Source organism: Phyllostomus discolor, chromosome 13 (assembly GCF_004126475.2).
Source record: "Phyllostomus discolor isolate MPI-MPIP mPhyDis1 chromosome 13, mPhyDis1.pri.v3, whole genome shotgun sequence".
NCBI classification, from domain to species: Eukaryota; Metazoa; Chordata; class Mammalia; order Chiroptera; family Phyllostomidae; genus Phyllostomus; species Phyllostomus discolor.
The window spans coordinates 37,501,162-37,516,580 of NC_040915.2; the positions used below are offsets into that span (position 1 = coordinate 37,501,162).

The following is a 15,419-nucleotide window of genomic DNA, read 5'->3' on the forward strand; positions in this document are numbered from 1 at the left end:
TCCGGGGCTGGGGAGCTCACCACCTCACACGGTCACTCTGTCCTGTGGCTGGACAGCTTCGGTCGGTAGATGGTTCCTCCTCTTCGAGCTTCTGCCTGCTCCCTTTGCCTTTCCCCCACTGCCCTAATTCTGCCTTCAGTACCGTAAAGATGGTAGTACTACTCCTCTTTTTTTTTCAATGGTCATTTATTCATCCGACAAGCATATCCTTAGGGCCTGCTTTGCTGTGCACCACGCTAGCGCCGGAATTACACATGGAGCGAGACTGGCCAGACCTTCGAGGCTAATCCCCCTCCGGCATCCTCTCCTGTAGGTGAGACACCTCAGATCTTCCCACCTTCCCTCATTGCACCTGCCCAGGTGCCCGCCACCAAACCACCCCCCTTCTCTTCTAAACGTATTCGAGCGTATCAAATTCCACCTTAAATCGCGGTGCCCAGAACTGAGCTCAGTGTTTTTCTGAAAGTTAAGTTGGGTTTTGAGCCAAGATTGGTTGACTTCCATGTCAAACGCGATGCCCGTTGTGGAAAAAACCCAGTTGTAACCACAGTGCTCCCAGCCAGGTCCCATTTACCGAGCTTCTGTTCTAGAAGAACAGAGGGGGGAGGGAGGAGGGGGGAGGACGGTGACTCCTGAAATGGCAGGGTTTCAGCTCTCCCTGCCCAGAACTCCCCTCGGGCGTCTGTGCCAACTCGAAGTCATTCTGATCGAGCAGCCTCCCCTCCGCCCCTCCATTAGTGCCTGCCACGGGAAAGGGAATAAAAATCAAGAATGAGCAAGCCCAAGGCCCGACACAGTGCTAAACGGGAAACCCAGCCATAAAAGAAAGCCCTTCCCTAAACCAAGCCCCACAGCCTGCAAGGGGAGGACGGAGATGAGCCTCGGAGAGGACCCTCCAGGAGGGGAAAGGGGGCCCGCCCGTGGCCTCTGACTTGTGGGGGGGGGGGGCTTCCCCGCTCAGACGCCTCCGCCGTGACCGTGTGCGAAGGGAGAGTCCCCCCTCCCCCACAGGGAGAACATCACGCCTCCTCCTCTCCCAGATCCAGTCCTCCGAAGCTCTCGCCACTCGCTTCTTGGAAGGAGGCCATCCCCTTACCAGAGGAGAAGTCGTTTCCACTCTGACATACCCCTGACTGATGTGTGAACTCCTGCGAATTTTTTAGAGTCCTGGCACCAGGCCATTCCTCTCTGCGGCCATTTTCCCACACGTCTGCCTGGGTCGCAGGACGCAGTTTAAAGACCAAAGACCAAAGACGGCAGCGGGATGGAGGGGCTCGTTAGGGGACAGTAACCAAACCAAACCAAACGGGACGCGTGTGAGAGCAGGAGGAGGAAAGGCCGTGGGTGGAGGCGGGTGTTACCCTCTCCTTCCCTGGGCATAGGAGAGACAGACATGGCCTCCTGGAATAAAGTTTCCCAGGGGACTCCTCATCTTCCACGGGACGGCAGACCGAGAAGGGACGGGACTCGCCTAAGGTCCGAGGCGATGCAGCAGCAGCCTTCCGCCTCCGGGTCCCCTCGGAGGGCCCCTGCCCCCAGCACTGTCTTGAGGGCTCATGGAGCGGGATGCTCTGCTGAGAGGCTGCAAAGACGACCTGGTGGCGGTCCCGTCCGTTAGGAGCTCCCAGGCAAGAGGCATGCAGACAGAGGAACAGGGACCCCCGAAACAGGGGTCTCTCTCAGCGCAGTGAGCCCCCTCCACCTTGATCCAGGAATCGAGGAGAGCTCTCCCATGCAGGTGACCTCTGAGTTCTGCTTTAAAGAACACTCCTTCCATCTCCTCGCTGCCCCCCCCCCCAGCCCCTCAGTGCATTGAGGCAGCAAGCCTGCGGTCCTAATAGCTGTGGCCAGGACAGGCGGCAACAGGGTGGACTGGCAGGGACAGGACCGGCAAAGGTGGGGAAAGAAGGGGAGTGGCGGAAAGACAGGGAGGATGAAAACAGGGAGAATGGGAGAGGGAGGGGGAGAGGGGAGCGAGGGAGAGAGGGCGGGGGAGAGCGGGAGGGAGAGGGAAGGAAAGGGAGAAACGAGAGAGGGGGAGAGGGAGAGAGATTTGAATTTCCCATCTGGAAGGGGAGCGGTAGCGCGTCAGGGCCTGGCTGAGGGGCGTGATTGGAGGGCGCCTCCCGCGGCAGCGGCGGCCCCAGCTCGCCGGGCGGAGTTGCACGAGGCGGCGGCGGCGGGAGCTGGAAGAGCAGAAGGAACCGCCTGGCTGAGTCCAGCGAGCCCCGCAGTGGCTCAGACGGCTGCAGGGACCGCCAGGTCGGTGCTGGCCGGGGGCCGGGAGGGCGGGGCCGCGCCGTGGGCAACAGGGTCCTGGCTCTCCTGTGGAGGCCGCAGGGCAGCCCGGAAGGTTGGGGAGTACTACTTTCGGGGGGTACGGCTCCCCAAGACTCACCGGGCGCGAGAGGGGGAGGCTGCCCGGCGGCAGCGAGCACGCTCCCGGGGCCGCACTGGCCGTGGTGCTGAAAGGACAGCTCCCCGCGAGGGGTTAGCGAGCGGGCTGCACGGCGGTGAAACCGGCCCAGCCGGGTGGAGGTGGGGGCCCCTTCCGCCCTCCACCCGGCCGAAGCCTGAAACAGCCCGGCTCCTGGGGAGGCAGGACCGCCCCGAGGGCAATGGGAGACTCGAGTCTGAACCCAGAGAACAACTTCCATCTCGCTCGGGTGGGGGTGGGGAGCTCGATCTAAGCTACTTAACCTGAGCCCGCCAAGGCCCCCCTCGCCCCGGAGGAGGAAGCCGCCCCCGCGGGGTGCAGGCTCCCGGGGTGAGTCAGAGGGCGGTGGAAGGGGAGCAGACAGACCAAAGGTGGAAGGGAAAAGAACCTACACGTCTTTTTGGGGTGGGGGGCCGAGGGGACTATTTGTCCCCAGAGGAGGAGCCGAGGTTGGGGCCGCACCGCACGCCGCCGGGGGGTCATTCGCAAGGGTCTCCTCTATGCCCTCGCGCGCCCCACTCTGCCCCCTCCCCCGGCAAAGTTTGAGACCCGGCTGGGTCTTGGGGTCGGAGCCGTGTGTTGGGGGGAGGGGCGCTCGCGGTGGCCGACCGAGAGCTCGGGCAGAGCTGCGGGCTGTGGTTCTGCGCGGGACCGGGCACACAGAGCCGAGCGCCAGGATTCCCGTTCCCTCTCCTGCGGGTGCAGGCGCCCTACCCCCTTCCATCCTCCGCTGCCCCTTCCCCTCCCCTGCGCTTCTCCCTTCCGGGGGCGTGGGGTGGGGTGCGGTGGGGGGAGGCAGACAACCCGTGCCCCTGCCGCTGCCGTTAGCAGAGGGTGGCAAAAAAGCAAACGAGTGTCGAATTGAGTTGCAGTGAACACAGCCTGGACTTGAGCCATTTAACACGCGCGTGAGCGCGCGCGCACACACACACACACACACACAGAAAACGGCCACAAGGACAAACACTGCCAGTGCCTCAGTCTGTCTGTCAGAGGGCAGGGGCCCGGCTCCGAACCCGGCCTGGGCTCAGTGGGCAGAGCCTGAGGAGGTGCCCAAGCTCCCTCGGGGCTGGGACAGGCTGGGAAGGAGTCAGGGAGAAGCCGAAGATGCAGCCCTGGGTCCCCGCGCGGCGCGATGACAGCAAGGGAACCTGGTGCGGCAGCAGCCCTTCCCCGCCCCCTTCCCTGTCTCCCCTCCCCCAGCCCAGCAGCACCAGCACCGGCACCAGCACCGGCACCAGCACCACCACCCCCTTCCTGCGCCTGGATAAACCAGAGCTACCGGCAGAACCGCCGAGGAGCGCCCCCTGGTGGTCCAGCCAAAATCCTCAACGGCAAACAAGCTGCCGGACCTCACTCAGCTCTCCCACGGGCGTGAGACAAAATCTCTGCACACGCGCGCACGCAGACACACACGGTGCCTGAGTTCAGAGTCAGAGCACGCTCTGGATGCGTGCCCCCTCCCACACGCGCTGACACAGAACAGGACATTCAATCCGGCAAACACACGCTGAGGCGGGCCCCACCGTGGACCCAGAGATGCTGGGGGCTCTAGGACAGGGAACGGGCACAGGACACGGGGAGGCGCCCCGAGGGACGGGGAAGAGAAGGACGCAGGGCTGGACAGAGAGCGTGAGCTGGAGGCAGTCGAGGTTGCCCCAGCAAGTGCCATGGGTCTCAGAAGAGGAAGACGCTGGGAAATCTCACGGAGGGAGTGACGTTTGAGAGGGACCTTTGAAAAATCAACACTGCCACTTACGATCAGGAAGACGATGACAACAGCAGTGGTGACGACAGCCCGAGTGTCCTGAGCAGCTACTACGGGCCAAACCCTGGGCTAAGCCTTTCATCTGCACTGTCTCACTTAATGTCCCCTGCATGCCTTGGGCATAGGTGTCCTTTTCTCCACTTTACAGCTGAGAGAAGATGAAGCCACTTGCTCAAGGTCACTTATAAGTAAGTAGTGGGGCCAGGGTTCGAACTGGCAGAGATGAGGCTGAGAGGTTTCCAGGCTGTGGGAACGACGTGCCCCAGCACCCCGGGTTTGGCAAGAACACCACGTGCTGGGGTGCCGCCGAGCAGAGCCACATGCCGGGGGCGGTGACGAACGGCCACGCAGGCAGGTGCTAGGCTGTGCAGGACGTGAAGGTCGGCACAAGGACGCGGGTCCATGGAACGAGGTTTTGTGGAGCCGGGGCAGGGCGTGTGTGCATGAGCAGGTCTGCCCTTCGGGAAGATTAGTCGGACGGCCCCGCGGAGGATGGAGGGGAGCTGGGAAGACACAGAGCTGGAGCTCACGCACAAGCCCAGAACCTCGCGGCCCCGACCTAGGCACCGGCCGCCGTGGGAGGGCGGAGGGCGTGAACACAGAGAGCACTGTGAGGCTGCCACAGCCTCTGGGCTTCCCCCTCGGCCCCCCGCTGCAACTGGGGCTCCCCAGCCCCTTGTGTGGGCCGGGCCTAAGGCCTGCCTCCCCGGCCGGCTGCACGCTCTCCCAGCAGACGCCAAGACTTCCCGCTGCCCTGCCACGGCACCAGCGCCCAGAGCAATGCCTGGCAGAGCGCCGGTGCTCGGAAACATATCTGTAGCGTGAGTGAGTGTGTGTGAGAGACTACATGAAGAATTCTCTGAGTCTGGGGTTTTCAGTTGAGGCAGGTGGAACCAGACAGGCTGGAGGAAAAGGGAGTCAGGTGGGGGAGGCAAGGACGAGACTGCTCCTTGGACAGGATGAACTGAGATTGTCCATGGCACAGTACCCAGCAGAGAGGGAAGTGGGCAGGCTTGGGGAGAGAGTGGGTGAAGGCAGGGGGGTGAGAGGGGGGTGAGGGGAGAGAGACCAGTCCGTGGCATAAACAAATAAGAGGAGGCGAGACTCCCAAGCGAGGAAGGGGGTGAGGAAGGGGCAGTAGGAAGAGGAGGGGGAGAGACTGCCTAATGAGAGAGCTGCATTTAAAAGCATTGATCTTCAACCTGTGTGCCGCAGCAGGCGGGCGCCCTGGTGCGCCGCGAGAATTTTAAAATGTGCAGCGTCCGGCTAGTCAGCCAGGGGCACTGACCTCTTTTCCCTTAGACTGTCAAGGTTAAAACATGGCAACAGGCAACACCACAACAGCTGTGAATGAACCAAAATCATACTTTTTGGTCGGATTGGCAAGAAATGTATTTTTTGGGGGTATGCCACAGAATTTTAGCCATGAGTTTTTGTGCGCCGTGAGATGAAAAAGGCTGAAATCGCGGTTTTAAGGGAAAGGAGCCAGCAGGGGTGAAAGAGAGGACCTGTCTGATAAGCCCACAGAAGTGCTGTGTCATGGAATTCAGAGGGCTCAAGGAGGCAGAAAAAGAGAAAAAGGGGGGGCGCAGGGGGTCGGGCGGGGGATGGAGGAGGCGGAGGGCTGTGCGAACACTCCCGGCGCCGCCCACATTCAGAGCCTCGGGCAGCCTGGCCAGGGCAGGCTGGGCCGTGCGGAGGCAGCAAGTCCCTGGCCGCGCAGAGCCACAGGGCCGGGCTGCGAAGTGGAGAGGCAGAGACACCGGGTGAAGAGCCCTTCACCAGGGAGGTGGAGGACAGAGGTGAAGGGAAAGGTAGGGTCTGGGCAAGAATGAGACCTGTGCAGGGGGTGGTGAGAGGTGTGGGGAAGAGGGTGTGATGGTCGGACTAGGAGGAGGAGGAGGTGTGAAGGGAGGAAATCTGGAGTGAGGGCGGCAGGGTGGGGGCGGCTTCTGCGGGAGGGCGGGGTCCTCTGCCTTGAGAGCTAGGAGGAGGGGAGGTCACGGGAGTTCACACGAGTGGGCAGTAATCGTTTGGATAATGATAACAGCCACGGCTGACAGAGCCCCCATCACGCACCAGACACATTCTGTAGACTATTTCTAACACTTCAAAGTGGCATTATAACCCTCACTTTATAAGGAAGACCCAGACCCAGAGAGGTTAAGCCAATTACTCATTATCACACAGCTAAAAAGCCGCAGGTTGAGGATCCAAGTCAGGGACGCCTGACCCCAGAGCACCCCCCACCCAGCCCTGCAGCACAGGAAGGGGGTGGTAAGCCACCTGCTGAGCAGGACAGTGTCAGAGTACCTTGGGCCTTGAGGGATCGGTTAGGGAAGTCTTGGCAGGGTGCACAAGACATTGCTTAAGAGCTGAGAGGGTCGTGCTGGGACCAGGCAACAGGACTCTGGGGAAGACTCGGCGGCTAAGCCGTCCCGGCAGGCCCGAGCGGGAGGCTCTAGAGCGACGTGGACACAGGCATGGAGAAGACTGGCCCCTGAGCAAACACGCTGCATGCTGGGGCGCGGGGTGGTACCGGTGCTTGCAGAGTGAAGAAACGGAAGCAGAGGAGTCTGGGGAGGGACACGGTGTGGTGACAGAGAGACGGCATGTCGAGTCCCAGCAGTGTCATAGGTGCAGGGGTGCAAGAGAAAGGCACGTGTATTTCCTGACCTTTTCACTGCCTGTTGCCCTGCACACACACACACCCTCACACCATGTGCACACCCGGAATGTAAGCCGCATGAGGACAGGACTGTCTCATTCCCTGCACGTCCCCAGGGCCAGACACACGGCAGGGCACCCACCAGGTGCTCAGTTAATACCTGTTGGATGGGCGAACTCAGGAGTCTGGAGCCCAGATAAAACCTCCGAGGGTCTTCAGTATCAGCGGTCGCCGAAGCCCCTGGCAAGGACGGGTTTTCCCAGGGAAAGGTGCGGGGGAAGAGGCTGAGGGCAGGGTCCTGAGAAGAGCATCCTCACTGAAGATACAAGAGAGAGAAGACGAGCCAGCCAAGGAGAGCGATAAAGGGGAGAGGGCAGAAGGGGCGGGGAGAGGGGGGAGTGGAGGGGAGAGAGCGGTGGGACTCGGGGGAAGGGCTGACACACTGAGACACGGAGCCGAGAGAGGAGATGGGGTGTATGGGGACAGTGAGGTGGCCCGCAGTTCAAACGCTTCAGAACCGCTCCAACGGAAGTGCATGGGGGAAAGGGCTCGAAAGGATCCTCTGGTCCAGGAGAGGCTTGCCAGAGAAACAATTCAGGGATGAGGCTAGAAATAACGCCCAGGTGCCCTGTCAACCAATTTGAAACATCTCGAATTAGAGACCTGCATCTCTCACCGCCACCTGGCAGTTCCTTGAGCTGGCATGTAAACACAGGAGGAGGAACCCAATAGTTCCTGAAATCACTCAGTGCTTAAATTGGGTTTTTTTCCCCTGTTCTTAGAAATGCAGTCTTTTTACACTGTGTTGAATCACATGAAAACCCACTGGATGGTTGGGCTGAGCTGCCTTCGCACTGGGAATTCCGGGTCGGCCCAGAGTCTCTGGCTAGTGCGAGGGAGCTCCCGCCGCACTCCAGGCACCTGACCAGTGAGTGCCCCGTCTCCTCCTGCAGACATAAGCAGGAGGACGGGCGGCCTTAACGCGTCCCCGTTGTGCAGGGAACCAAGGGAGGCTTTCCCCGGGACCCAGTGAGAACTAGAGCCAGATTTCAAATCAGCTGCATCTGGTGCCCAAGCCCAAGGGGGTGTTTTTCCCACCCCATCACGACTTCCTCTCCTCAAAACCACCTGTCAGGTGGTCTGTCTGACCATGGAGAAACCCTCAAATACACTCTCGGGCCCCATGTTGGGGAACGATCTCAATCTGACAATGTGTTTTCTCATGTCGAAGGAAATGAGGAAAATCCATCATGCACTGACAGCCAGTGACCTTGAACTCGACCTGGTTATAATATCTGGCCTGACTTCTCTGGCACCATTTCCCAGGACCCCTTTCTCCTCCTAGCAAAAGACAGACGCCCAGCACTCGCACGGCGCGGGTGGCGCAGTGGTTAGCACAGCTGCCTTGCAACACCGTGCTGGACGACAGGCCCTGGGGCCCCGTGCTGGCCTCAGCGCACCGTCAAGCCACGGCGTGCTTCAGACAGTCACAGGTGTCCCATCCACACCCACAGGGCATTCCTGGTGGCTCTGCCTATGGCAGGACCAGTGAGACTTAACAGTTAAAATGAAAAGGAAACGTCCAGGAATCCGAGCACTGGGGCCCGAGTCCTTAGGGATGTGGGGGAGGCAGGACAAGAAGGCCCAGGGTGGAGGGGGTGCCAGGTCTCTCCTCCTCCCCCCCGCCACTGAATAGTTCCACTTTTTCCATATTTTGCAAATTGAGATTCCCATTAAGCTTTTATTTGAAGGAAATCTTCTGAGGCAAAATAATAACAATAAAGATATAATAAAGGCTGCAAGCTGGTGGTTTAGGCAGGGGGGAGGGGGGCTGAACTAAGCAGAGCGCTCGCAAGGCCCCACGCCTGGAGCCGGAGAGGCCCCAAGCCCCGAGGAGATCCTCACGTCTCTAGCCCCCGTGTGCAATGTAAAATAAACATCAATATGAAGCTCTCAACACAAAACTAACATGTATGCTGCAATGGAAATAATGTATTTCTCCATTTGTCTAGTTTCGGAACCGTGGACGCGCTCATCCAAGCCAGCTGTTCTCGTTTCTTCCCCCGCGCCCATTCCCGGGGCCCCGAGCGCCCACACTCAGTCCAGGTGGGGGTCGACCCCACGGCCCCAGAGGGAATTCCCTCCGGTCTCCGCAGTGACTCTGGGCGAGGGAGCACTGCCCCTTCTGCCTCGCAGAGGGAGGGACGGGCCGCAGGAGGCCCAGGAGCTTGCCCGGAGCGCACGAGGCAAACGAGGAGTGCGGGCAGCATGAGAATGCCGCTCTGCCCGCATCCAAGTGAGATGCGCTTTCCGAGACCCCTGCCTCCGACCAAATGCGAGCGGGACGGTTTTAAAATAGGGGTCTGAGCCATCTGGCCACATACTGTACATGTGCCTGGCACGGAGCAAGTGCTCAGGAAATAACCCCTTCCCTGGCGGTACCAGGGCGCCGCGCCTGGGCCTCAGACGGACGGAGTCCCGCGCCTGAACCGGGACGAGGCCGCCGTCGGCCTGACTCCAGCACCCCGCCTGTGCAGAGGTCTCCCTCGTCTGACCCCCGACTCCTCTTTTACAGGTGGGCACATCTCCCCGGCCAGGCCTGCCAGGAGCACTGCATGCGGAGTCGGCTGCGGGCTAGGGCACGCTAACCAGAGTCGTAGACATGGACTTCGTCATGAAACAGGCCCTCGGAGGTGAGGCCCCAGCCCTGCACCCTCGCCCTCCCCCAGCGGCGATGGACCTGGGTGGGAGAGGGCCTCGGCTCACCAGGCCCCACTGTCCCCAGCCCTGGGCCCTCTGACCCCACCCTCTCTCTCCCAACCCCTCCCCTGCAGGGGCCACCAAGGACATGGGGAAGATGCTGGGGGGCGAGGAGGAGAAGGACCCAGACGCGCAGAAGAAGGAGGAGGAGCGGCAGGAGGCCCTGCGGCAGCAGGAGGAGGAGCGCAAGGCCAAGCACGCGCGCATGGAGGCCGAGCGCGAGAAGGTCCGGCAGCAGATCCGGGACAAGGTCAGACCACCCTCCCGCCCACCTGGAGTGCAGGGACACAGGGCCAGCGGGTCCCCAAACCCCGGCCTCGGGCTCCCCTGAACCCCAGCTCTGACCTTAGACCTAGCTCTCTCTGAGCCCCCCTCTTCTGGGTGCCACAGGTACGCCCGCTTCGAGGATCAGCGGGGACCCCCTGAAACAAAGCACACAGGAGGCGCTCCCTAACGCCTGCTGCTGCGGGCCTGTGGTCTCCCACCCAGAGCCCTGGGGACCAAATAAGTTCAGAATCCAGAACTTGGGGATTTCGGAAAAGGACCAGAGTGCCCTGAGCACCGGCTACTCTTAGGTGTCACTCTCAGCGGGTTTGCGGCTGCCACCCTGTACCAAACAGGTCAATCAATGCACATGTGGCATTGGCGCTGCAATAAATCAAGGCTGTGAGTAGCCTTCCATCAGCCAAAGGCAAGTTTCGCCACCAGAATTCAGGTCCAAACACATGGGAGAACTTTCAGATTTCAGATCCTGGGGGAATGTCCAAAGGGCAGAGAACTTGTTACGAGCAGGTATCGACTTTAAAGGAAACCCCAGGCACCATCTTGGTGTTGCTGGGGACAGTCACCATTCTACAAGAAGATGTCCTGGTCCCCATCCTATGGATGAGAGGGCTGAGGCTGAGGGGGCCCCCCTGAGCTGCCCCAGATGAGTCTGCATGACCAGCTCTGTCCCTGCCCCGTTCATGCTCATGTCCCCCCCCCCCCACCCTCCACCCCATCCCCCAGTACGGGCTGAAGAAGAAGGAAGAGAAGGAGGCCGAGGAGAAGGCAGCCCTGGAGCAGCCCTGCGAGGGCAGCCTGACACGGCCCAAGAAGGCCATCCCGGCGGGCTGCGGGGAGGAGGAGGAGGAGGAAGAGGAGAGCATCCTGGACACGGTGCTCAAATACCTGCCCGGGCCACTGCAGGACATGTTCAAGAAGTAACCAGCCCTCCCACCGTCCCCACGCCACTCGTTCCTTTTATTTTTTTTTTTTTTAGTTTTTTCTCTCTCTCTCTCTCCTTTTTATTCGGTTAAGTCTCAGTTCTGATGGGAAAACCTCAGTTGGCCCCTGTCCCCTGTCCCTGGCCGGGGGCTCGTCCTCTCAGCACGCCTGCCCACTCCCTCCATCCCGGAGCACCCGGCCCCCACCTCGCACCCGAGTTGCTTGCAAAGAGAGAAGACAGCGTCTCCCCCGCAGGGGGCGTTGTACCCAGTGCAGCAGGCCCCGGGGCCCCTCCCAGAAGCCTGAGGTCTGTGCTCGTGCAGCAACCCCCACACATTCCTTCACGCGCCCCACTGCCAGGAGGACCACTGTCCCCAGCCAGCCAAAGTAACGATACATTCCAGCCCTGCCCAGCATGCTGACCTTTGGCCTCTGATCCCCAGGGGTCCTCCAGGTCAGGGCAGGGGCGCTGGGTGGCCTGGCTCTGAGGAAGGGAGTCAGGACAGGCCCGCCCTGCGAGGGCCCCGCCCGAGAGACCCCTTCTGTTCTGGGAAGGAGGCTGAGGCCCTTCTCCTTCCCTCCCCGGGGACATGGCCCAGGAGCGCCCTCCAGCCCCCACCAGACAGGGGCAGCCCCTGCCAAGCCAGTCCCTCCAAATGGATCCTCTTTGGACTTTAACTCATCTCTGGAGGGGCCTGAAGTAGGGCTGCTCCTTGTTCCCCACACCGCCCACTTAGGTCCTGGGGCCCCACTGCCAGTCTGGGCCCGGCCTGCCCAGCCAAGGGGCTGTCCAGGCCCCCAGAAAACACTTGGAGCCATTGGGCAGCAATGGCCCATGCCATGGGACCCCCCCATTGGTGCAGCCACGCTGCCCCCATTCCTATCCACCCCCCTTCCTCACCTTGTCCTGTCCATGTGCTTCCAGGACCCCACGGTCCCCTGGAGGACCCTTCCTGGCTAAAGCCCCAAGCCTTTGGGGAGAAGCCAGTCCCCACTTGACAGAAGGCATCTGTCCATTCATCTCATCGGCCAAGAACAAACTCTCCTCTGGGATGTGTGAGGCTGGCGATGGTCTCTCCTACCCCAAATCACCACGGCCTCTTGCTCAGTCACTTGAGTAAGACCCGGATGGCCATGGAGCCATGAGAGGGGAAGTGTGTGTCCATGTGGGTGTGGGTGTGTGTGGCAGGGACTGCATCACAGTTATGTGTCCAGAGACTGTACATATAGGTGTACTCTAACATGGTTAGAGTATGCATGTGTCTTGAGATTGTGTTTGTGTGTTAGTCATCATGTCCCTGTGTTAGAGACTGTTTGCTGGGCAGCCCGTGTGTGTGTGTGTGTGTGTGTGTGTGTGTGTATGTGTTTGAGGTGGTGTGTATGAGTTGAGATTGTGCCACATGTGTGTGCTAGCCATCTCATACATGTGGGAGAGCTTGCATGTGTTCGCTTGTATTTACATGGGTTTTCAAAATGGCACGTGTGTCGGGAGTGATGGGTCGGTGTCAGAGGTTGCGGAAAGGAGTGCTTGAGAGTTGTTAGATGCGCCAAGACTGCTGTGTGTCTGTGTGGCTCTGAAAAGGCAGTGGTGTGCACAGCGTGGTCTTGGGGAGCAGGAATATGGGTAGGATGCCCCTCTCGGCCCCAAAACTGCTGGTCACAAGCAGCCACATCCAACAGGAGACCTTGTCCTTGGCCTACAGTCCTCCCGCCCTTGGAGGGCTCCTGCCTGAGGTCTTCGGCAGTCCGCCGGGACCAACTCCGGCAGAGCCCCGAGAAGCCATGCTGGGCCCCAGCCAGGGCCTACCCCCAGAGCAGGGGCCAGGGAGGGGCGACTTGCCTGCCCCTGATGCCCTGCCCCATCGGCCCCCGTTCGCACCCTGCAGGTTTTCCATTTTAGTGGACTTACGCTTTTATTTCAGAGAGGGACATGTGTCTTCTCTGTCCGTCTCCAATAGTTAAAGCCATACCAGTTAGACTGCAATACTTTAAAGGCGAGACAAAACAATCCATATGTTTAGGGAACCAGAAAAGTCCCCTGGTCTGTCCCTTCTCTGGGGAGCAGGGCCCCAAGAGCCCCAACTCCCTGGACTCGCCCTTCTCCCCCACCCCCGCCCCTTCCCCTGTGCCCCTGTATCCTGCCCCCCACGGGGCCTACGTCTGTGTCTGTGCCTGCGTCTGTGATGGGGAGCCACCTTGCACCCCTGTTGTCTGCTTGTCTGTTTGTGTCTGTTATCCTGGGCAGAATGGTCATTCTCCAGAGCCTCGGGGTCCCGGAGCAGAGACAGGCAGGGCCCGGTCCAGGAGCCCCGGGCCTACCCAGACGCTGTGTGTGAGCCCCACTGGGCACGGCGGGTCCCCGGTGTTAGGAAGGCGTCCCCCTAGACAGGGGCCCAAAGACTCTGAAGGTGGGGCCGAGGCACAGAGCAGCTGGATGAACGGCAGAGACTGAGGCCTCGGCAGCTTCAGATACGCGGGGGCACCCAGCCGCACAAGACATCCCAGGCGGGTGTGAGGGCCCCTGACCCTCAGAGGGCGTCCCTGGTGCTCTCCGAAGCCCCCTGTGTCCCCGGGGCTGTTCCCGCAGGAAAGCGCCCTCCAGGATGGCCGGCGTAGTCCGGCGTACTCCCCAGACTCTCCAGCCTGCTCCAAGCAGCAGGACCGGAGGGCTTCCTGGAGGCAGGAGCCGGGGGGGGGGGGGGTTGGATTTCAGCCTGGGGCATACCTGGCTCTAACCACTGCCAGGTGATCACTCTCAGGTGCAGGGGAACGTGAGGACTGTCATTCCTGACACAGACCTGCCTCTGGAGAGTGGCCGATGTGCAGCGCGCTCACGGGGGGGGGGGGGACGACAACACGTGGGGGTCGGACTCCAGCAGGGCAGGGAGAGTCACATGATGTGCCGGGGCCAGGGGGTGTGTGTGGCCCACTGGATGGGAGCGGGATAGTTTGTCACACACGAACAGGACAGTGTGCATGTGACATGCTAGGGAGGCAGGGCCTCGGAGGGAGAGGCACACACACGACATACATGGGAGACATCCCCCACCAGGGAAATAGGAAGAGCAGTCCTTGTGAACGGTGAGAACAGGGTGAAATGCAAGGGAGCGCGCGCTGCCCACGGTGGGTACGTGTCTTGCCAAGGAAGGCCACTGCCACACTGTGTGCCTGGAAGGCCACTGCCCGAGGGAAGGGACCGGGCCTCTGGACCGGCCTCACTGGGCACTTGAGACAGGCGAGGGTGCCTCCATGAGGAGCTCCTCCACTCCAGGCCCAGGAGCTCCTGCGGGGGGGTCCCTACCAGCGAAGCTCCGTGTGGTCTCCTCCGAAAGCAAGCAGGAGGTCAAGGGACCCTCCCAGGGTGTGTGTGTGTGTGTGTGTATAGATAGGGAAAGAAAGAAGAGAGGAAGGAAGGAAGGAAAGAAAGAAGAGAGGAAGGGAGAGAGGAAGGAAGGGAGAGAGGGAGGGGAGGGAGGAAAGGGAGAGAGGAAGAGGAAGGAGAAGAGGAAAGAGAGGCAGAGAACAGACGTATTTCGGCCCAGGGCCATCATGTGGCAAAGAAGCCGCCCCGAAGGCCGGTGGCCAGAGTGCAAGGAGACGGACCACCAGCCCTAAGAGCCCCCGGCACCCAGCTGGCAGGGCTGCTGACCCCCACCACCCAACTGCTCCACCCTTCTAGGACCCCACGGGCCCTTGACTGCACAGGGGGTCTGGGCCCAGCTGGCTCAGAGGAGGGGACATCTCCCAGGCCTGAGGACAAGCCTCCCGCCATGTGTCCCCTGCTCCCCTCTCTGTAACTCTTCGTGGGGCAGAGAAGGGAGGTGCTCGTGCTGGCCCTGGGGTGTGGGTGGGGGTCCCGGTGAGACCCGGGCGAGGATGACCATCCTGCCCACGCGGGGGTACCTTTTCTCCACATCTGTGCCGTGTCCTTGTTGCTCTGCTTCCTTTAAACGTGTCAGTGCCTGGGGGAGGGGAGGGGCACCCCTCATGCCCCCCTGAACCTGACCAAAAGCCATGGCTGTCGCTCCCCCTTTGTATGACGCAGACGCTAACATGTACCAACCCAACCGTGACAACAAAGACCTTGTGCAGCAGCCCTCGCTCTGTCTGTCCTCTTCTGTCTGTCCGAACCGCCCGCCGGGGCCACTCGGGTGCCCGCCGCCATGAGGGGGCCGCAGCACACCCCAGTGCAACCCTTGCTCCTGGCCGCGCCACTGCGGGAATGACTCCAGCAGTCAACCAGGACCGAGGGCAGGGCTGGCCCCCCGAGATTCAGGGACACGCACCTCCCGCCCTTCAGAGCCACTGCGCAGCCTCAGGAGCTGGTGGCCCGGCCTAGTCACAACACTGCACGCCCCACCTCTGGCCACCCCAAGCCCCTTGGGTGTGACATCTGGCATAGAGCCAAGTCACACGGGGGGACAAGGTCTGTCACTGGTCACCCCACCGACGTTGAGGGAGTGCCCACTCCGCCAGCAGCAGGAGCTGGGGACTCAGAAAGGACACCGCTCAACGCTGTTCCTAGACACACACTTCCCAGGCCTCGCTGTGGACTCAGGACCGGACCAGACCCCTCCCCG

The 15,419-nt window shown here is 61.2% G+C and overlaps 1 protein-coding gene across 2 annotated transcripts in view; it reads left to right on the plus strand.

Annotated features, from left to right (window-relative positions):
* The window catches only part of CPLX2 (complexin 2), a 69,172-nt gene extending 54,237 nt beyond the window's left edge, over nucleotides 1-14,935 (plus strand). Inside the window, exons 1-4 of one of the 2 annotated variants that reach the window (XM_028528454.2) lie at nucleotides 1,978-2,262; nucleotides 9,449-9,566; nucleotides 9,708-9,883; nucleotides 10,642-14,935. In XM_028528454.2, coding sequence (XP_028384255.1) covers nucleotides 9,536-9,566; nucleotides 9,708-9,883; nucleotides 10,642-10,839 — 405 coding nt within the window. In that variant the 5' untranslated portion in view covers nucleotides 1,978-2,262; nucleotides 9,449-9,535 and the 3' untranslated portion in view covers nucleotides 10,840-14,935. Of the gene's footprint in view, nucleotides 1-1,977; nucleotides 2,263-9,448; nucleotides 9,567-9,707; nucleotides 9,884-10,641 lie in introns of those variants that run through there. The other variant, XM_028528456.2, reaches the window with a different exon arrangement.
* The last annotated feature ends 484 nt before the right edge of the window (nucleotides 14,936-15,419 follow it).